The sequence below is a fragment of the Physella acuta genome, unplaced genomic scaffold, assembly GCF_028476545.2.
Source record: "Physella acuta isolate Inbredline_101_S28 unplaced genomic scaffold, ASM2847654v3 ptg000874l, whole genome shotgun sequence".
Taxonomy (NCBI): Eukaryota; Metazoa; Mollusca; class Gastropoda; family Physidae; genus Physella; species Physella acuta.
In genome coordinates, this window is record NW_026732391.1 from 54107 (window position 1) to 77533 (window position 23427).

At 39.0% G+C, this 23427-nt stretch overlaps 2 protein-coding genes across 3 annotated transcripts in view; one reads left to right on the forward strand and one right to left on the reverse strand.

The window, feature by feature from the left end:
• LOC131952464 (zinc finger protein 423) overlaps positions 1 to 2281 on the forward strand; it is a 44877-nt gene extending 42596 nt beyond the window's left edge. For both annotated transcript variants that reach the window (XM_059315138.1, XM_059315139.1), the window contains 4 exons: positions 18 to 196; positions 518 to 619; positions 808 to 953; positions 1311 to 2281. In XM_059315138.1, coding sequence (XP_059171121.1) covers positions 18 to 196; positions 518 to 619; positions 808 to 953; positions 1311 to 1412 — 529 coding nt within the window. In that variant the 3' untranslated portion in view covers positions 1413 to 2281. The remainder of the gene's footprint in view (positions 1 to 17; positions 197 to 517; positions 620 to 807; positions 954 to 1310) is intronic.
• Positions 2282 to 2339: 58 nt separating this feature from the next.
• LOC131952465 (acid phosphatase type 7) overlaps positions 2340 to 23427 on the reverse strand; it is a 31639-nt gene continuing 10551 nt past the window's right edge. Inside the window, exons 2-11 of the mRNA XM_059315142.1 lie at positions 21372 to 22686; positions 11475 to 11677; positions 10634 to 10729; positions 10105 to 10254; positions 9942 to 10017; positions 9645 to 9765; positions 6410 to 6610; positions 5899 to 6092; positions 5276 to 5506; positions 2340 to 4490 (exon numbers count right to left, since the gene is read on the reverse strand). Of these exons, the coding sequence (XP_059171125.1) occupies positions 4180 to 4490; positions 5276 to 5506; positions 5899 to 6092; positions 6410 to 6610; positions 9645 to 9765; positions 9942 to 10017; positions 10105 to 10254; positions 10634 to 10729; positions 11475 to 11677; positions 21372 to 21468 (1680 nt within the window). The 5' untranslated portion in view covers positions 21469 to 22686 and the 3' untranslated portion in view covers positions 2340 to 4179. The remainder of the gene's footprint in view (positions 4491 to 5275; positions 5507 to 5898; positions 6093 to 6409; positions 6611 to 9644; positions 9766 to 9941; positions 10018 to 10104; positions 10255 to 10633; positions 10730 to 11474; positions 11678 to 21371; positions 22687 to 23427) is intronic.

Genomic DNA, 23427 nt, shown 5'->3' on the forward strand with positions numbered 1-23427 from the left:
TCTGACCTAACCCCCAGATGTTCCCTGTGCTCCCAAGTCTTTGACTCAGCCACAAGCATGCAGCAGCACTTCTTCACAGTCCACTCCACCAGAGAGGAGGAGCAGAGAAAAAAGAAGAGCTTCAAGTGCATGATGTGTGAGAAAGAGTGCTCTACCCTGAGTGCCCTACAAAACCACATTTTGTCTCACAGAACAGGTAGCTAGTTCACATTTTTTATTTTAGACATTGTATCAGGTAGCAACAAGCTGGTTCACATTTTTTATTTTAGACATTGTATCAGGTAGCAACAAGCTGGTTCACATTTTTTATTTTAGACATTATATCAGGTAGCAACAAGCTGGTTCACATTTTTTATTTTAGACATTGTATCAGGTAGCAACAAACTAGTTCACATTTTAAGTTAAAAAATTGTATCAAACACTTTAATGTGGAACATGTATGTTCTATATTTAAATGTTTTGTTCTGTTTTAGGCAAAGCTAAATATATAATTTTACATTTTTAAAATAACTTTTAGGCAGTTCTCTCCCCTGCCCTGTCTGCAAGAAAACCTTCACATCCCAGAGGTATTTAAATCTTCACATGAGGGTGCACAAGTTAACTGACAATAAAACACAAGGTAAATAAATCAGATACAAGATACACCCCACTAAACACATATATTATCAAAACTGTTTAAAAAGGTATACTTTGATTATAATAGGCTATTTCACGCCATAGGCATTTCATCTTACCATTTTAAACCGAGATGGAAAAGTATATTTGTCATATTTTTACCATTACTACTTCCAATTGTGAATGTTTTAGAACCATCAACAAGTGCCCAGAGTCCAGTAGATTCAGAAGATCAGACAGACACAAAAGAAAATTCTTCCTCAGACTTGCTGTGCCCTATATGTAGTCAAAGTTTTATATCAACCCAGGAAATAGATAATCATATCAAGACTCATGAGGTGTGGTTTTTTCTAAACTTTCAGGTTATATATTATTTTATATATATATATAATGTATATATGTATATATATATATATGTATGTATATATATATATATATATATATATGTATATATATATATATATATATATATATATATATATATATATATATATATATATATATATATATATATATATATACATATTAAATATATATATATATATATATATATATATATATATATATATATATATATATATATATATATATATATATATATATAAATATATAAATATATATATATATATATATAAATTTGTATTGATGTAATAAATTCTCACACATTGCAATAAATATTTTGTCTAATTTTAAAGGAGGTATTCACTACCCTGGGTAATGCACACGAAGCTATGGACTTCTCTGAGCCAGGAGTGGATGAAAGTGATCGCACTTTAATGGAGGTAGAGGACAGATGATGCAAGTTTTACTTTTAAACAAGTTAAATAGTGAATTGAACTGATGATATTATTTAAATGCAAGTTTCAACTTTTGAGAAGCTTCTTACATAGATGTCACACACATTTTTATTTTTGTTGAGTTAATAAATTAAGCATTTTTTATCTGATGTAAAGTAAAACCTGTATTTAGATCTTACATGAAATTAATTGGTGTATGTTATAGCATTTGTTGGAGTTTTAAATAAATTTGTGATGTAATAAAAAGATCTCTTCAAACATTTGTTGGAATTAAAAGTAAAAAGTTGGTGTTAACATTAATACAAATATATTTTAATTTAAGCTTGTTATTAAAAAGGTTATTTTTAGAGTTCATATTACACTTGCTAGCATTTAACCATTTTAAAATGGGAAATAAGCATTTCACTTTTAATAGCAATAACTCTTAAGTCAACCCATCCTTACTAAAACTATCTGTAAACCTGATCCAAAAAGAAATTTAATATATTGCTGGAATAGTTTGTTGACTAGAAAGTGAATGCTGCTCTTCTGAACAGAATTACTTACAAGTATTATTTCCCTTTCATGATTGTGAACAACCATAAAAACACCAGCCCACAAAACCCATCACCAGTTATACCCCTTGAAATTACATTAAACTCATTCTTGATGATTAATTCGATATCTAATTAAACTGAAATTTAGATTTACTTCTATTATAATCAAAAATGTAAATGCAAAGTTAAAAAGTAATTTTCCTGTGGGAATTGGGGCCAAAATAGAACTATAAAATTTGAAAATAGCCCACCCCAAAAACACACCCTTGTGACTTCATGCGAAACCGTTTGTTAGGTGTTTAAAGCTAAACATTTGACGAGTGTTTAAAGCTAAACATTTAATGAGTGTTTAAAGCTAAACATTTGTCCAATATTGATGTACAAAGACACATTTGGCGATTGAATCTTTTATTTTCAAAAGCACTCCAGGTCTTCAGTACAAAAATGGAAAGAAATTGTTCACAACACCTGGCATGTTCTTTTTGAGACATTCAAATTGTGAATGACAAAATGTGACATTCTAGAAAATGACAAATATGATGTAATAAATAAGATAATTTAAATCATGACAAGTGTATATGGTTTTATTAATAAATAAATTTGACAAATATTCTTGATTGTTATAACATTTCAATGTCAGTCAAGGTACATAAAGATGATGAGGCAAGAATTCTTTTATTTGCGATATTTACATAAAATTATGTTTTCAAGTTTTCTACTGAATGAAAAGTTTCTGATTCCACATGCACATCAGATGTCAACCACTGTCAGCTGATATTAACAAGGCACTCCAGAGCTGACCTCTATTGTCTAGTGTATGTAGGATTGGTGGAAGATTTGGGGAAGAAGAAAAATGTTTAAGATTAACATCAGCGGTATTCAAACAAATGTCTGTGCTCTGGTCTTTTTCAGATAGTCCTCCCAAACAGACATGAGAGGAAATGTTTTGTTTTGAATCTGTTTCAACAGCTAAAGTTTATTCACAAAGGAATAAATGGAGCATGTGACATTATCACTAGGCTTAATGTTGTACAACTCTTCTTTCTTTGTTAAAATAAATTTTGCTTGAACTGTGTGGAAGACATCAGGAAATACACATATCAGTGTGACTTTATTTTAAACCTCAGGTTCACAGTCTCAGACTTTAAACCTCAGGTTCACAATCTAAATCACCATCACCTCCCTGCCAAAAACTGGTTCATTTTTCAATGATAAAAAAAAGAAAATTTAAAAATGATTGGAAGGTTAAAAATCTAAAGAAAAAAATAATTTTTAAAAATACTCAACAGATGTGTTAAAAAGTTAATTAAAAAAATACATTATTCAGCACAAGGTTTGTAAGGCACTGAGCTCTTGATGGGAAGTAAATACATCAATGTTTGAGATAACTCGTAATGTTAGACGACTTGTATCTCCTGAGCTGTAACAGAATGACAAAAACATTAAACAAAAGAAACTTGTTACAGGTTTAAAATTGTCGACACAAAGCTCTATTTTTACATAGACCAATGTGCCTTGTTACTTTTGATATGCTGATGTTAATACTTTTTTAATTTGTCCAGAAAAAATAATGCCAGCTACTAAATACAGCAGCCTGTGATAAAGGAATTTCACATTTAATTATCATGAATATAATTTTGCACAGAAACAAATAGAACATTTTTAAAAATATGCTATTTGAAACATGCAAACCCTAAACAAACATACAAACTCTAAACAAACATACAAATGCTAAACAAACATTGAAAACAAACATTGAAAACAAACATTGAAAACAAACATTCAAACTAAAGACTTGAAAGCCTATTGCTATCATGTGTAAAAACTATTTTTTTCTGTTACATTTTTTTCATTTTTAATCTTAGACTTAGTGAAAAAAAGTTTCCCACATTTTTCATTATTGCTAATTTATTATTGTGTGAGGATAAAATAGTTTGCAAAAAAAAAAAAAAAAAAATAATTTTTAAGGTTTTAAATTCAGTTTTACAAACATAACAAAAATATGACTCTCATTCTAATGACATGACATGTTTTCACACTGTGACAGATGAGCCCCAGCAGTCATGTTCTCACACTGTGACAGATGAGCCCCATCAGTCATGTTTTCACACTGTGACAGACATGCCCCATCAGTCATGTTCTCACAGTGACAGATGAGCCGCATCAGTCATGTTCTCACAGTGACAGATGAGCCCCATCAGTCATGTTCTCACATTGACAGACATGACCCATCAGTCATCAGCATTGAGCAGCTTCCTGGTTGGCTCAGTGCCATCACTCATGTCTATCTCAAAGTCGTTGTCCTCCTCCTTGTCTGGCGCCTTGTTGTAGAACTTCTTGCCGTAGTTGATGTCCATCTGCTCCCACCTGCGGGTCACCTTGCTCCTCCGCTTGCACTTCCTGACAGAGATGAAGACAATGAGCAGGATCAGGCCAACAAAAGCACAGCTGGCGCCGATGATGATCCTGTTCCTGTTGTCTCCCTCTAGCAGCTCAGCTATTTTAGACTTGTGGCCGGGGTTGTCTTCCACGTTCAGGTTTCCTGACAACATCACAATTTACATGGGATATGGTTGGGTGGTAAATACTTTAAGGACAATTTACATGGGTTATGGTTGGATGGTAAATACTTTGTTAAGGACATTTTCCATGGGATATGGTTGGATGGTAAATACTTTATTAAGGACAATTTATATGGGATATGGTTGGATGGTAAATACTTTAAGGATATTTTACATGGGATATGGTTGGATGGTAAATAATTTCAGGACAATGTACATGGGGTATGGTTGGATGGTAACATTTTAAGAGGGTAGGCCTATATTTCTTAAATTAGCAATTTTAAAATGCTATATATGAAAATATAAACCCCTCCTTATTTTAAATTTAAACATGTATTTGGTAGTTACATTGTTTGATAGTTTTTAATTCCAGACAAAATTTTGGTTAGTTTTCTTAGACACATTTTAATTTTGATGATGTCGCATCAGTGATGTTATGTCACATTCGTGATGTTATGACACATCACTTGTGCCAAGTCACATCTCTACTGTCATTTCATAACATTGTGATGTCAGATCATTGATGACATGTTGCATTTCTGGTGTCATATCATATCACTGGTATTATATTACCCAATGAATGGTGTCATGTCAGATGAATGGTGTCATGTCAGATGAATGGTGTCATGTCAGATGAATGGTGTCATGTCAGATGAATGGTGTCATGTCAGATGAATGGTGTCATGTCAGATGAATGGTGTCATGTCAGATGAATGGTGTCATGTCAGATGAATGGTGTCATGAGTAAGAGAAACTAAAAACTGACCTGGTTGGCCACCGCTAGCTGCTATGTTTTTGTCAATCTCTGCCGAGATGTTGGGAGACAAAGTTTCTGTTTTAAACTGGCCGTGCTTCTCCTGGCTGATTCTAAAGGAATCAATGACTGATCCATCCTTCATGCTGATCTGTTCGTAATCCACAATGCTGGCATTAAGAACTGTCAGCCGCCCAAAACTCAGGGAAGTGTCGTTTTCTTGACGGAAGGCTGACCAGACAGCTGGTAGAACAACAAATGGTCAATGGTTGGTCAGTTGGTGCACTGATTGGTCAATTGGTGCACTGATTGCTCAATTGGTGCACTGATTGGTCAATTGGTGCACTGAATTGTCGATTGGTGCACTGATTTGTAAATTTTTTCAGTTTTCTGAAATTGTTCACTGATTTGTGAATTTCTTCAATAATTTGCTATGGGTTTACTGTTTTGTTAATTGATTTACTGATGTTTGAATTAATTTACTAATTTGTGAATTATTTTCACTGATTTGTTGATGGGTTTGCTGATTTGTTATTTTTAAACAAATAAAAAATCAACCTAGTTTTAAAATTGCTATGGTAACAGAAAGCTTTGGATAAATTGGGTAGAAAAACAAAACTGAAGAGCTCACTTACGTGATGGTTCAGTAAAATTATATTTCACTTCATAAGGGCTGGCACCCCCATTGATAATATGGACTGGCCCTAGAGGGTTTGTGTAGTTTTCAGAGACCTGAACTCCCTTGAACATGGGATAGGTTCGTTCATATGAGCGGCCATATGACTGGATGATGATATCAACTCCATAGTGATAAAATATATCTTCTAGTCTGTAAAATAGTGGGGAAAATATTATTTACACTTCTCATAACAAAGGAAATGGTTTCAAGAATTTGTTTACAGTAAAATATTTCAGAAAATTGTATGTGCTTGATGTGATATTGGGTTGATCAAACCAAAAGTAGAACCAGTTTATTTTGTAAACAAATATAATTTGTTATATTTCCTGAGAGAAAGCTGGTCATGTGACCATTGATCCAAATGGCACCACTGATGTTGATGGGTTAACACATTGATGTTTTCCACATTGGTGTCAAAGTCCTTTAAATCATGGATGAACTTAAGTTAAGTTTGGTAAGTTACTTGCCCCTTTTTGAATTCAGAACTTTTTTTATTGCAGTCAAGACTAGGATCCTCGTAAGTGCAGTAAAATGGGCGGTGACCAAAGGCTACAATCCAAGGGACTTTACTCCTGTTCTGGTTGGCGGCAGTTAAATCTTTCATTAACCACTGTTTCTGCATGGGTGCGTACCGCGCATCTTTGGTGAAGTAAACTTCAGTAGAGTAGCTAGGGGAATAGATGGTACACAATATAGAATGGGAGGGGTAGAGATGGTAGTTCACATGATGGGACGGAGATGGTAGTTCACATGGGGGGACTGAGATGGTAGTTCACATGAAGGGACTGGAGATGGTAGTTCACATGATGGGACTGGAGATGGTAGTTGACATAATCAGATGGACCAGTCCATACCCTAATCTACCTGATCAGATGGACCAGTCCATACTGTAGCCTACCTGATCAGATGGACCAGTCCATACTGTAGCCTACCTGATCAGATGGACCAGTCCATACTGTAGCCTACCTGATCAGATGGACCAGTCCATACTGTAGCCTACCTGATCAGATGGACCAGTCCATACTGTAGCCTACCTGATCAGATGGACCAGTCCATACTGTAGCCTACCTGATCAGATGGACCAGTCCATACTGTAGCCTACCTGATCAGATGGACCAGTCCATACTGTAGCCTACCTGATCAGATGGACCAGTCCATACCGTAGCCTACCTGATCAGATGGACCAGTCCATACTGTAGCCTACCTGATCAGATGGACCAGTCCATACTGTAGCCTACCTGATCAGATGGACCAGTCCATACTGTAGCCTACCTGATCAGATGGACCAGTCCATACTGTAGCCTACCTGATCAGATGGACCAGTCCATACTGTAGCCTACCTGATCAGATGGACCAGTCCATACTGTAGCCTACCTGATCAGATGGACCAGTCCATACTGTAGCCTACCTGATCAGATGGACCAGTCCATACCGTAGCCTACCTGATCAGATGGACCAGTCCATACCGTAGCCTACCTGATCAGATGGACCAGTCCATACTGTAGCCTACCTGATCAGATGGACCAGTCCATACTGTAGCCTACCTGATCAGATGGACCAGTCCATACTGTAGCCTACCTGATCAGATGGACCAGTCCATACTGTAGCCTACCTGATCAGATGGACCAGTCCATACTGTAACCTACCTGATCAGATGGACCAGTCCATACCATAGCCTACCTGATCAGATGGACCAGTCCATACTGTAGCCTATCTGATCAGATGAAACAGTCCATACTGTAGCCTACCTGATCAGATGGACCAGTCCATACTGTAGCCTACCTGATCAGATGGACCAGTCCATACCCTAATCTACCTGATCAGATGGACCAGTCCATACTGTAGCCTACCTGATCAGATGGACCAGTCCATACCCTAATCTACCTGATCAGATGGACCAGTCCATACCATAACCTACCTGATCAGATGGACCAGTCCATACTGTAGCCTACCTGATCAGATGGACCAGTCCATACCCTAATCTACCTGATCAGATGGACCAGTCCATACCATAGCCTACCTGATCAGATGGACCAGTCCATACCCTAATCTACCTGATCAGATGGACCAGTCCATACTGTAGCCTACCTGATCAGATGGACCAGTCCATACTGTAGCCTACCTGATCAGATGGACCAGTCCATACTGTAGCCTACCTGATCAGATGGACCAGTCCATACCCTAATCTACCTGATCAGATGGACCAGTCCATACTGTAGCCTACCTGATCAGATGGACCAGTCCATACCATAGCCTACTTGATCAGATGGACCAGTCCATACCATAGCCTACCTGATCAGATGGACCAGTCCATACCATAGCCTACCTGATCAGATGGACCAGTCCATACTGTAGCCTACCTGATCAGATGGACCAGTCCATACTGTAGCCTACCTGATCAGATGGACCAGTCCATACTGTAGCCTACCTGATCAGATGGACCAGTCCATACTGTAGCCTACCTGATCAGATGGACCAGTCCATACTGTAGCCTACCTGATCAGATGGACCAGTCCATACTGTAGCCTACCTGATCAGATGGACCAGTCCATACTGTAGCCTACCTGATCAGATGGACCAGTCCATAATGTAGCCTACCTGATCAGATGGACCAGTCCATACTGTAACCTACCTGATCAGATGGACCAGTCCATACTGTAGCCTACCTGATCAGATGGACCAGTCCATACTGTAACCTACCTGATCAGATGGACCAGTCCATACCATAACCTACCTGATCAGATGGACCAGTCCATACTGTAGCCTACCTGATCAGATGGACCAGTCCATACTGTAACCTACCTGATCAGATGGACCAGTCCATACTGTAGCCTACCTGATCAGATGGACCAGTCCATACTGTAGCCTACCTGATCAGATGGACCAGTCCATACCGTAGCCTACCTGATCAGATGGACCAGTCCATACTGTAGCCTACCTGATCAGATGGACCAGTCCATACCGTAGCCTACCTGATCAGATGGACCAGTCCATACCATAGCCTACCTGATCAGATGGACCAGTCCATACTGTAGCCTACCTGATCAGATGGACCAGTCCATACCGTAGCCTACCTGATCAGATGGACCAGTCCATACTGTAGCCTACCTGATCAGATGGACCAGTCCATACTGTAGCCTACCTGATCAGATGGACCAGTCCATACTGTAGCCTACCTGATCAGATGGACCAGTCCATAATGTAGCCTACCTGATCAGATGGACCAGTCCATACTGTAACCTACCTGATCAGATGGACCAGTCCATACCGTAGCCTACCTGATCAGATGGACCAGTCCATACTGTAACCTACCTGATCAGATGGACCAGTCCATACCATAACCTACCTGATCAGATGGACCAGTCCATACTGTAGCCTACCTGATCAGATGGACCAGTCCATACTGTAACCTACCTGATCAGATGGACCAGTCCATACCATAGCCTACCTGATCAGATGGACCAGTCCATACTGTAGCCTACCTGATCAGATGGACCAGTCCATACCGTAGCCTACCTGATCAGATGGACCAGTCCATACTGTAGCCTACCTGATCAGATGGACCAGTCCATACCGTAGCCTACCTGATCAGATGGACCAGTCCATACTGTAATTTACCTGACCAGTCCATACCGTAGCCTACCTGATCAGATGGACCAGTCCATACTGTAATTTACCTGACCAGTCCATACCGTAGCCTACCTGATCAGATGGACGAGGCCGATGTCGATGCTGTACCACATCTTGTCAATGGGCGTCGGCCACTCCGTCTCTGGCAGTGAGAACCTGTGGGTGTACTGCGAGAAGTTGTCGTCCTCCACTTCTGCAAAGTTTTAAACGTCATTAACACAGACACAAGATTATCATCTAGACAACACCTCTAAACTTTGATTTGAGAATTAGCTCTAAGCTATATACAAGGAAACATTTTATTAGTACATCACAGTCCGTTCAATCAATTTGAAAAGCATTCGGCCAATGAAATTCAAGAAACATTACCATCTGGTCCTGGCGAGACCATGTAGGGGACTTTACTAATGGCTGGCTCCATGATCTGCATGAAGTTGTCTCCGTGCTACGTTAGGAGAAACACAGTTGTGGCAGTTAAAAACATGAACTGGCTGGTAGAAAACAATACGTTGTAGCTAAATAAAGAAGTTACCTTGCCGGAGTCTGTGCTCAAGTTCATTGCGATGTTTCCGGTGTGAAGAATAGCGGCAAACTTCCCAGCTTCGGACTCATGTGACAGAATAGGTATGGCTTCAGATGAGGCGTTTACATCACTAATTACAATAAACTTCATTTCGTCAGTCTAGTTGTGAAATAAAATATGCATAGTGATGGGAGGTAATATTAGCCATGTTGTGATATATATGTATGTATATAAATATATATATATAAATATATATAAATATCAATAAATAAATAAATATGTAGGCTATATATATATAGGTAGGCCTATATATATATATATATATATATATATATATATATATATATATATATATATATATATATATATATATATATATATATATATATATATATATATATATAGGGCCTATATATATATATATATATATATATATAGGGCCTATATATATATATATATATATAGGGCCTATATATATATATATATATATATATACACACCTTTTAAAGTAACAAAATTAAAAAAAAAAAAAACTCACTGGTTTGTTTGATGGGGTCTCAAAGAATAAAATACCAGTTGGTTCAATATTGTTACTTGATGGCTTGTAAAAGTAGGTTTTTCCTGGTGACAGGTACTGGGGGAGAATAAAGACTGGCTGGTTAGGTGATGGCTATTGAGACAACTAGAACAGGAGTTGGTTATTGAGACAACTAGAACAGGAGTTGGCTATTAGAAAACTAGAACATGAGTTGGCTATTGAGACAACTAGAACAGGAGTTGGCTATTGAGACAACTAGAACAGGAGTTGGCTATTGAGACAACTAGAACAGGAGTTGGCTATTGAGACAACTAGAACAGGAGTTGGCTATGGAAACAATTGTTGACAAAGAAGCTTTTTTTAATCTGTAATTTATAATGTTGACAAAATTAATATGCTATTCCATATCATTATTTCATTCAATGTTTACTCTATATGTGAGACCTTTCTAAATGTTATGTGACAGCTGTCATCAGATATTTGGCATGTGTCATGATGAGGAATGTATCCCATTATTATTTGACTGCCTTGAGCAATATATCTTTAAGTTGGTATGTTGACATATCTGGATGATCCTATGTGCATGTTTTCTCTTGTGCAACCTTGACCTACCTTCAAGTGTAACCTTGACCTAACCTCAGGTGCAGCCCTGACCTACCATTGACCTACTCTCAAGTATAACCTTGACCTATCCTCCAGTGCAGCCTTGACCTACACTCAAATGTAGCCTTGACTTACCCTCAAATGCAGCATTGACCTACACTTGACCCACTCTCAAATGTAACCTTGACCTACTCCTAAATGTGACATTGACCTACTCCTAAATGTGACCTTGACCTACCCTTAAATGCACCCTGTGGATGACCTTGGTGTCGTTGTTCTGGTCAAAGATTCTGCTCTCCCCAGTGGCCATCTGAGTCAGACTGTTCGGCGACTCCCCGTACTTGACCGCAGTGGAGCACTGACCAACAGATGACCACATGATGATCATCTCGCTCGTTGTCTGTCCATAAGAAATATGGATGTATTTTGGGGAACATTTGGCTGTGGAGTATAGAAAAATGTGGATGTATTTCGGGGAACATTTGGCTGTGGAGTATAGAAAATGTGGATGTATTTCGGGGAATATTGACTGTGGAATATAGAAAAATGTGGATGTATTTCGGGGAACATTTGGCTGTGGAGTATAGAAAAATGTGGACGTATTTCGGGGAACATTTGGCTGTGGAGTATAGAAAAATGTGGATGTATTTCGGGGAACATTTGACTGTGGAATATAGAAAATGTGGATGTATTTCGGGGAACATTTGGCTGTGGAATATAAGAAATGTGGATGTATTTTGGGGAACATTTGGCTGTGGAGTATAGAAAAATGTGGATGTATTTCGGGGAACATTTGGCTGTGGAATATAAGAAATGTGGATGTATTTTGGGGAACATTTGGCTGTGGAGTATAGAAAAATGTGGATGTATTTCGGGGAACATTTGGCTGTGGAATATAAGAAATGTGGATGTATTTCGGGGAACATTTGGCTGTGGAGTATAGAAAAATGTGGATGTATTTCGGGGAACATTTGGCTGTTGAATATAAGAAATGTGGATGTATTTTGGGGAACATTTGGCTGTGGAGTATAGAAAAATGTGGATGTATTTCGGGGAACATTTGGCTGTGGAATATAAGAAATGTGGATGTATTTTGGGGAACATTTGGTTGTGGAGTATAGAAAAATGTGGATGTATTTCGGGGAACATTTGGCTGTGGAATATAAGAAATGTGGATGTATTTCGGGGAACATTTGGCTGTTGAATATAAGAAATGTGGATGTATTTCGGGGAACATTTGGCTGTGGAGTATAGAAAAATGTGGATGTATTTCGGGGAACATTTGGCTGTGAAATATAGAAAAATGTGGATGTATTTCGGGGAACATTTGGCTGTGGAATATAAGAAATGTGAATGTATTTCGGGGAACATTTGGCTGTGGAGTATAGAAAAATGTGGATGTATTTCGGGGAACATTTGGCTGTGGAATATAAGAAATGTGAATGTATTTCGGGGAACATTTGGCTGTGGAGTATAGAAAAATGTGGATGTATTTCGGGGAACATTTGGCTGTGGAGTATAGAAAAATGTGGATGTATTTCGGGGAACATTTGGCTGTGAAATATAGAAAAATGTGGATGTATTTCGGGGAACATTTGGCTGTGGAGTATAGAAAAATGTGGATGTATTTCGGGGAACATTTGGCTGTGGATTATAAGAAATATGGATGTATTTTGGGGAACATTTGGCTGTGGAGTATAGAAAAATGTGGATGTATTTCGGGGAACATTTGGCTGTGGAATATAAGAAATGTGGATGTATTTTGGGGAACATTTGGCTGTGGAGTATAGAAAAATGTGGATGTATTTCGGGGAACATTTGGCTGTGGAATATAAGAAATGTGGATGTATTTTGGGGAACATTTGGCTGTGGAGTATAGAAAAATGTGGATGTATTTCGGGGAACATTTGGCTGTGGAATATAAGAAATGTGGATGTATTTCGGGGAACATTTGGCTGTGGAGTATAGAAAAATATGGATGTATTTCGGGGAACATTTGGCTGTGGAGTATAGAAAAATATGGATGTATTTCGGGGAACATTTGGCTGTGGAATATAAGAAATGTGGATGTATTTTGGGGAACATTTGGCTGTGGAGTATAGAAAAATGTGGATGTATTTCGGGGAACATTTGGCTGTGGAGTATAGAAAAATGTGGATGTATTTCGGGGAACATTTGGCTGTGGATTATAAGAAATATGGATGTATTTTGGGGAACATTTGGCTGTGGAGTATAGAAAAATATGGATGTATTTCGGGGAACATTTGGCTGTGGAATATAAGAAATGTGGATGTATTTCGGGGAACATTTGGCTGTGGAGTATAGAAAAATGTGGATGTATTTCGGGGAACATTTGGCTGTGGAATATAAGAAATGTGGATGTATTTCGGGGAACATTTGGCTGTGGAGTATAGAAAAATGTGGATGTATTTCGGGGAACATTTGGCTGTGGAATATAAGAAATGTGGATGTATTTTGGGGAACATTTGGCTGTGGAGTATAGAAAAATGTGGATGTATTTCGGGGAACATTTGGCTGTGGAATATAAGAAATGTGGATGTATTTTGGGGAACATTTGGCTGTGGAGTATAGAAAAATGTGGATGTATTTCGGGGAACATTTGGCTGTGGAATATAAGAAATGTGGATGTATTTCGGGGAATATTTGGCTGTGGAATATTGAAAAATGTGATTTCTGTTGTTTTTTTTTCAGGTGGAAAGAGGGGGGGGGGGGGGGAAGAATGACTACGTTACAGAACATGTTCACCAATCACCCAGACGAAATAGAGAAATTTAATTTGTATAGATAATATATCCTCCAACCCCCCCCCCCCCCCTCCAGAAATTGTATATGCTCCCCCCCCCCCCGGGCTAAGAGAAACCAATTTTTCTGGGAAAATGAACATGTGATATAAGAGTTTACGTTTAAGAGAAGAAAGTTTAGTTGGAGCCTTATTGCCATGAGGGAAAGGTTTTGGGCGACAGCAACAAACATCGACAAAATGGCAGCCTACATACAACATGGTATGGAACAAACAGATTTTACTTCATGTCGTCACATTTTGAGAATCATTTTGTATCGTTCAAATATAAAAGTCTGCTGCTTTAAATGGGAATTCTCCGATTCTAGATACATACTGTATTCAAATAATTGAAGTAACAAGAAATCATTTCATGTCACCAGTTCCTGTCGCAAAGTTTATGACGTCATTAGCTTGCGTCAGCGGCGCTTCCACTCTATCAAAAGTGTCTCGTCTGCCGCTAACTATCAGACGATAACAGTTATTTCCCCTCTCCCATTCCCTGACAACGGGCGCATGTTTCTATTTCTGTTTGCGATGAAACGAAAACATTGGTCGGTGTCCTGTCCCAACAATACAAATATTAGTGGACACTACTTCAACAACTTTTCTAGCTTTAGTGTAGCCATTAGTGTAATAATGGTTTGGTGAGGTGGGTGTGTGGGGGGGGGGGGGGGGGGGAAAGAGGGTGAACGAAAAAAAAAGTCACAGGAAAAAAACAAACAGAAAAAAGTCAGTTTTTGCTAGGAAAAAAAGTCACAAAGGAAAAAAAATTTCGGAAAAAAGTCACAGAAATAAAGTCACAGAAAAAAGGCACAAAAATCTTTTAATAAATATTTTTATTTTAATTGTTGAGAATTTTAAAATTTTGGGTGTTTATTGATGTGGGTTGATTGTTATTTTTAGCATTCTTATAAACGATAAAAGCATTGTGGTTTATAGCACTAATAAGTAAAAATACTGTAACATAATTTACACAGCAACCACAACTTTTGTAATGAATTTAGTTAAATAGGCCTACGCTCTAGAAATGTTAATTATAAACGAAATTTAGGCCCATCATTGTGTTTTTACATGTTTTTTTTTTTTTTTTTTTTTTTTTGCCATCCCATGGTCGGCTTCACCTCAGTCGGCCTTGTTCGAACATATTGTGTGTTGACGTTTTGCGTCAATGACAGCCTTTGTACAGTGTCTGGTTTCTGCTTTGATCCTTTCCTTTGTTATGTAATGAGCGTGATAAATGTGGGCAGTACAGGTGGTTGACCTATTGTTGCAATATGGTGAGGGCAGCAAGTCACAATAGCTACGTCTTAATGTCTTTTCGCGCTAATTTAAAGTTAGTATTTAACATATAGGCCTACTATGAAAAGGAGAAGGTTGAAAGATGTTATTAAATTCTATCAAATATATGTATAAAATAATTAAAGGGGGAGGGGTGTGTCACAGCCTACAAGAGTAGAGGGTTCGATGGAGGACGTGGGGGGGGGCATAGCCTATGGAGAGGGTTGTCTAGAAGACTGGGGGTGGCAGAGACTAAGACAGTAGATGGTTGAATAGAGGACGGGGGTGACACGTCTGTGGTGGTGCTATAATTGGATGTTATGGTGCTATAACTGGCTGTGGTGGTGCTATAATTGGATGTTATGGTGCTATAACTGGCTGTGGTGGTGCTATATTTGGCTGTGGTGGTGCTATAATTGGATGTTGTGGTGCTATGATTGTCTGTGGTGGTGCTATAATTGGCTGTGGTGGTGCTATAATTGTATGTGGTAGTTATAAAATTGGATGTTGTGGTGCTATGATTGTCTGTGGTGGTGCTATAACTTGCTGTGGTGGTATTAGATAAATCAGTGGGGTGTTTGATGTGTCCTGCCAAAGCGCTTGAGCTCAACTCAGTGTTTATTCAGGTTTTTTTAAGAGACACATATTTTTGTTTTGGTAGGAGACCACAGGTTTTTGTTTTGGTAGGAGACCACAGGTTTTTGTTTTGGTAGGAGACCACAGGTTTTTGTTTTGGTAGGAGACCACAGGTTTTTGTTTTGGTAGGAGACCACAGGTTTTTGTTTTCTTTAAAATGAGAAGAAGTTTCTCCTGTTTTTCTGGTGCTTTATACTTACACGTTGTTAAGAGGTTAGGGCGACACAGAATGACGCCCTACCTAGTAACACCCAACCTAGGGACACCCTACCTAGTGACACAGTGACACCCCCCCCCAACATTTTGAAGCCCTGCCTAGTGACACCCTACCTAGTGACACCCTACCTAGTGTCACCCTACCTAGTGTCACCACTGACCGTCTAAAACTTCTCGAGGACATTTTTAGAGCTTTGCTTACTGAAAGCGTCAGTAAAAAAAAAAGTGGTTAGACTACTTGCCGGGTAGAATCAATATCTCTTAAGCCTCATTACTTTTTGGTTTCATTAATTTTTTGTGAAAGAATATTAGGTTTCAAATTTCACTTTTTAAAATGTAAAAAAAAAATGTTGTACCATATTATTTTGGTTAAATTTGTTTCCAGTCTTCCTGGATGTCTTGGAGCTTACAATAATTGTATCATTAATATTTAAAAGTATTTTTAGGACCAGGGAAACAGCGCGGTAAAGTACAATGTAGATAGGAGATGGTTACTCATTTCTTCAGGACGATTTATGTAAAGTACAATGTAGATGGGAGATGGTTACTCATTTCTTTAGGACGATTTATGTAAAGTACAATGTAGATGGGAGATGGTTACTCATTTCTTTAGGACGATTTATGTAAAGTACAATGTAGATAGGATATGGTTACTCATTTCTTCAGGACGATTTATGTAAAGTACAATGTAGATAGAGATGGTTACTCATTTCTTTAGGACGATTTATGTAAAGTACAATGTAGATAGGAGATGGTTACTCATTTATTCAGGACGATTTATGTAAGGTAATTAACGAAAAACTAGTTTCTTTTTAACATATCGACTAATGAGGTGTGTACATAACGCTTTGTTGTTGAATGACGGCTGACTTATGACGGATGACTTATGACGGATGAATTATGACGGCTGACTTATGACGGATGACTTATGACGGATGACTTATGACGGATGACTTATGCAAGCCAACAGAACATGACATCCGAGATTCGACATAAAATATAGTTCGTCAAGATGGCGGAGTTGGTGGGGTGGGGGAGGGAGGGAGGGGGTCGGGGAGGATTCTGCTATTTTAATGGATGACATAGATTCTGATGGGTGACATAGAATGGATTACACAAACATTTGCCTGTTCTTGTAGAGCCAAGCCATGAGTCACGTGTCAATTACTGAGTTAAATCCCATCACTGACAGGACGTCAAATTATCTTTGCCGGCAGATGGGTTACATTTATTTCTGGAGAGACAGCCACGTCAAATCTTGGGGAATATGGACTCACGTGAAATCTTGGGGAATATGGACTCACGTGAAATCTTGGGGAATATGGACTGTGACGTGAAACTTTGGAGAATATGGACTGTCACGTCAAACCTTGGGGAATATGGACTGTGACGTCAAATCTTGGGGAATATAGACTGTCACGTCAAATCTTAGGGAATAGACCAGACCAAACAGTTTTGGGCCCCGACAAGTGCCCGCCATAAAACGAAAGTAGCTTGTCCTGACCCGGAAGTTGTCCTAAGTGCAGGCGATAGGTCGCCGTCAGAACGAGGTCGGTGAAAGCCTTCAATTTACCAAAGAATGAGAACTGATATTTTAATGTAGTGTTCGAAAAAACTGTTTTAAGCTAAAATGGATTTTTAAAAATTCCATCGAAAAGTTTGGCAGATAAATCACAAAATGTTCAATGCAGTTTACTGTCTACAGAGTGAACAATTTAAAAATCTGCGTGACCTGTGTCTTAAGGGCCATACGCTGTGATACTTGTATGCTATATTGCTAGACTGTCACGCTAGAAGACTGTATGTAAGACCGAATCAACCAACCAATCACTGTAATGTTTAGAACGTGCTCCATTTTAATCTAGCAGCTAAATCTGGCCAACCCAGCGGCTAAATCTGGCCAACCCAGCGGCTAAATCTGGCCAACTCAGCGGCTAAATCTGGCCAACCCAGCGGCTAAATCTGGCCAACCCAGCGGCTAAATCTGGCCAACACTGCGGCTAAATCTGGACAAGCCATCAGATCAATCCTGCCAGTGTATCAAGTGGGCTGGGTTCTCGAGGGAGCGTTAAACTATTTTTTTACATCATGTGCAGTTTTAGCAAAACAGAAGCGGTCGTAAAAAACTTGATTGTTTTTGTTTTCTTTCTTGCACTTATTCGGTGTTTTTGGTTTTTGATATTTTAGGGAACTGAACATACTTGTAGGAATAAAAAGCAAAATAGCATTTCTCTAAGAAAATAACACAGAAGACACTAAAATTAAAAACAAAGTTTTTTAAAACACACTTCTAAAAATTTAACCAGAAGTAATTGAGGTCTTGATTTGAAAAAAAAAAAGATAAGATGAAATCTGGCAAGGTCACTGTTGCCGTGTTGGCTATTCACAGGTAAACCAAAAAATTGAACCTTCAATTTTCTGACAAATGTAAGCACGTGTTTTTTCAAAATCAATTTTGTTTAAAGTTGAAGCTACTAATGCGAGGTACACAAGATATGGCCCTTCTCATCTTCTCTGATGTCTTTGTTTGAGTTGACTGTAGCACACTGAGATGGGTGCTTTAAGTGGTTGGACTAGCACACTAAGATGGGTACTTTGATTGGTTGGACTAGCACACTGAGATGGGTGCTTTAAGTAGTTGGACTAGTACACTGAGATGGGTGCTTTAAGTAGTTGGACTAGTACACTGAGATGGGTGCTTTAAGTGGTTGGACTAGCAAACTAAGATGGGTGCTTTAAGTGGTTGGACTAGCACACTGAGATGGGTGCTTTAAGTAGTTGGACTAGCACACTGAGATGGGTGCTTTAAGTAGTTGGACTAGCACACTAAGATGGGTACTTTGATTGGTTGGACTAGCACACTGAGATGGGTGCTTTAAGTAGTTGGACTAGTACACTGAGATGGGTGCTTTAAGTAGTTGGACTAGCACACTGAGATGGGTGCTTTAAGTAGTTGGACTAGCACACTGAGATGGGTGCTTTAAGTACTTTGACTAGCACACTAAGATGGGTGCTTTGATAGATTGAGAGAACGTTTGAGTCCCCTGTTTCTCGCCTGACCGCTCACACAGAGTTGCCGGTGGGGCCGGTGATCAAATATTCATTTGGCTCAGTGGGGCAGAAGATTGCCAGAGGTCAACTCTGTGACAGTTAGGCTGGGGGTACCACACGTTTCACAGGAGGGTCAGTCGTTCAACATAGGTCAGAGACTTGTTGTGGTCAGTGTCTCGTGTTCAGTGTCTTGTGGTCAGTGTCATGTTGTGGTCAGTGTCATGTTGTGGTCAGTGTCATGTTGTGTTCAGTGTCTTGTTGTGGCAGTGTCATGTTGTGGTCAGTGTCATGTTGTGGTCAGTGTCATTTTGTGGTCAGTGTCATGTTGTGGTCAGTGTCATGTTGTGGTCAGTGTCATGTTGTGGTCAGCGTCTTGTGGTCAGTGTCATGTTGTGGTCAGTGTCATGTTGTGGTCAGTGTCATGTTGAGTTCAGTGTCATGTTGTGGTCAGTGTCATGTTGTGGTCAGTGTCATGTTGTGGTCAGTGTCATGTTGTGGTCAGTGTCATGTTGTGGTCAGTGTCATGTTGTGGTCAGCGTCTTGTGTTCAGTGTCATGTTGTGGTCAGTGTCATGTTGTGGTCAGTGTCATGTTGTGGTCAGTGTCATGTTGTGGTCAGTGTCATTTTGTGGTCAGTGTCATGTTGTGGTCAGTGTCATGTTGTGGTCAGCGTCTTGTGGTCAGTGTCATGTTGTGGTCAGTGTCATGTTGTGGTCAGTGTCATGTTGTGGTCAGCGTCTTGTGGTCAGTGTCATGTTGTGGTCAGTGTCATGTTGTGGTCAGTGTCATGTTGAGTTCAGTGTCATGTTGTGGTCAGTGTCATGTTGTGGTCAGTGTCATGTTGTGGTCAGTGTCATGTTGTGGTCAGTGTCATGTTGTGGTCAGTGTCATGTTGTGGTCAGTGTCATTTTGTGGTCAGTGTCATGTTGTGGTCAGTGTCATGTTGTGGTCAGTGTCATGTTGTGGTCAGTGGCATGTTGTGGTCAGTGTCATGTTGTGGTCAGTGTCATGTTGAGTTCAGTGTCATGTTGTGGTCAGTGTCATGTTGTGGTCAGTGTCATGTTGTGGTCAGTGTCATGTTGTGTTCAGTGTCTTGTGGTCAGTGTCATGTTGTGGTCAGTGTCATGGTGTGGTCAGTGTCATGTTGTGGTCAGTGTCATGTTGTGGTCAGTGTCATGTTGTGGTCAGTGTCATGTTGTGTTCAGTGTCATGTTGTGGCAGTGTCATGTTGTGGTCAGTGTCATGTTGTGGTCAGTGTCATTTTGTGGTCAGTGTCATGTTGTGGTCAGTGTCATGTTGTGGTCAGTGTCATGTTGAGTTCAGTGTCATGTTGTGGTCAGTGTCATGTTGTGGTCAGTGTCATGTTGTGGTCAGTGTCATGTTGTGTTCAGTGTCTTGTGGTCAGTGTCATGTTGTGGTCAGTGTCATGTTGTGGTCAGTGTCATGTTGTGGTCAGTGTCATGTTGTGGTCAGTGTCATGTTGTGGTCAGTGTCATGTTGTGGTCAGTGTCATGTTGTGTTCAGTGTCATGTTGTGGCAGTGTCATGTTGTGGTCAGTGTCATGTTGTGGTCAGTGTCATGTTGTGGTCAGTGTCATGTTGTGGTCAGTCTCATTATGTGGTTTGCTCAATCTCGCTGTTGTCAGAGCCACGATATATTTATCGTGTTATGGTCAGTAGAGTGCTATAGATCTGTGCTATAGTAAATTAGATGTTGTGGTCCGCACTGTGTTGCGTTAAGTTCCTAAATATTAGTAAAGGTATCCAATAGATACTAAAGTGACCAACGCTTTTCTTCATGAATTTTTAAAGTACTTTACATGTTTTATTTACACTAGAGTTGCATGACTAAAAATCATTGCGCACCTATTGAACGTGATGACGCGTGTATAACAGTGCGCTGTAGTTGGATAAGACTACCTACTAATTTGGACAAAAATTTAATTAATTCATAAAAAATCTGTCAGTTAGAAGTGTCCGAAATTTCGCTCGGGCGTTTCGATCTAGACAGACTGACGAGGAAGTGAGTTAAATAAAAGCTTGTAATAAAAGCTTGTAAAAATAGTTAAAGGCTTTAGATAAAACAAGACAAATAAAATAAAAAAAATAGTGAAATAAAACAAGACCAAATGATAGAGATAAGTCCGACCTACCTATAGCGTCCATTATGGCAGCAGACACGATCACGTGACTTGAGATGTAAGACAGAATGAACCAACCAATCATTGCAATCTTTAGCACGTGTTCCATTTTAATCCAGTTCTTTTAGAGTATCCACAGAAAGAGACGAAGCAACAAATGGAGAACGAGAAATGTAACTTCTCCAACTGTCAATAATTTGATTGTAACTTACTGTATTTACATTCAAAACTTACTCCCTACCACCGGTACACACAGAAACAGTAGAAATAAAAAACATAGGGCACTTGACGCTTGAATAAGTCCACACGAGAAGTGGACACTCGGTTAATTTGGGGAGTTTCAGTTCTCAGTTCACGTCTGCTTCTTGAATCAAACGAGATCAGAATTTTTTGTCTTGTTATTTGGTAAGTAGATTAAAAGTTGAACAAGTGTCACATTTGAACTTTCCCATGGCCCGTTTTAATGTCGCGGAAATCTGTTCAAATGGCTGAAAAGTTGTCTTTAGGATGATTCAGGTGTAAAAGCTGTCTTTAGGATGATTCAGGTGCAAAAGTTGTCTTTAGGATGTATCAGGTGCAAAAGTTGTCTTTAGGATGATTCAGGTGCAAAAGTTGTCTTTAGGATGTATCAGGTGCAAAAGTTGTCTTTAGGATGATTCAGGTGCAAAAGTTGTCTTTAGGATGTATCAGGTGCAAAAGTTGTCGTTAGGATGTATCAGGTGCAAAAGTTGTCTTTAGGATGTATCAGGTGCAAAAGTTGTCTTTAGGTTGTATCAGGTGAAAAAGTTGTCTTTAGGATGATTCAGGTGCAAAAGTTGTCTAGGATGTATCAGGTGCAAAAGTTTTCTTTAGGATGTATCAGGTGCAAAAGTTGTCTTTAGGATGTATCAGGTGCAAAAGTTTTCTTTAGGATGTATCTGGTGCAAAAGTTGTCTTTAGGATGTATCAGGTGCAAAAGTTGTCTTTAGGATGTATCAGGTGCAAAAGTTGTCTTTAGGATGTATCAGGTGCAAAAGTTGTCTAGGATGTATCAGGTGCAAAAGTTGTCTTTAGGATGTATCAGGTGCAAAAGTTTTCTTTAGGATGTATCTGGTGCAAAAGTTGTCTTTAGGATGTATCAGGTGCAAAAGTTGTCTTTAGGATGTATCAGGTGCAAAAGTTGTCTTTAGGATGTATCAGGTGCAAAAGTTGTCTAGGATGTATCAGGTGCAAAAGTTGTCTTTAGGATGTATCAGGTGCAAAAGTTGTCTTGAAACAAATCTGGGTGCTGTTGTAGTGCCAAGTTCCTGTAGTCGTCTGTTGGAGTCGTCTGCTAACGATGGTACACCTATGGAGAGCCAAAAAAAAAAATTATCCAGACGACACATCAGCTCAACAGTTTCGCGATTGTTCGATTAGAATTTAAAGGTCAAATAAACCACGGTCAAAAGACATTTTTTTAAACAGAACCTTATTATCAACATACACATACATTTGTCCGTTATTATCAACATACACACACATGTGTCCGAGCTATAAATAGCGGGTGACATAAACAAAAGCCCAATGACATGTCGTGCACCGGGTGATTAACTAGACAGAAAAAATTCACATAATTAGTTTTAGTTTAATGAGACAAGAACTGGCCGGCCTTGTTGTCTTACATTAAACCTCGCATGACGTCAGTACTTCTCATGACAACATCAACAACACGTAATCAAATCTTTTGTTTGAGGTCATTTTGTCATGGAGCATCTGAGATGGTGGCTTTGTTGTCAAACTAGTAAATTAAGGAACATCGCAAGAATATATCATATATAATTAATGTCTAATTAAAAATGAGATTCATCATTAAAAATGAATGAAAAGATTATTCAAAGTTGGAAGGGGAGATCACCTAGTAGGATATCTCCGACCATTGAGCTGGGCGTGTGTCCTTGACCAGTTGCTACACATCGTTCTAGTTTAGACCAGACCCTCACTAGACTGGTCAGACAATTGAACTACTGGGTGACCGTGTGTCCACGACCAATGGCTACACATCGTTCTAGTTTAGACCAGACCCTCACTAGACTGGTCAGACAATTGA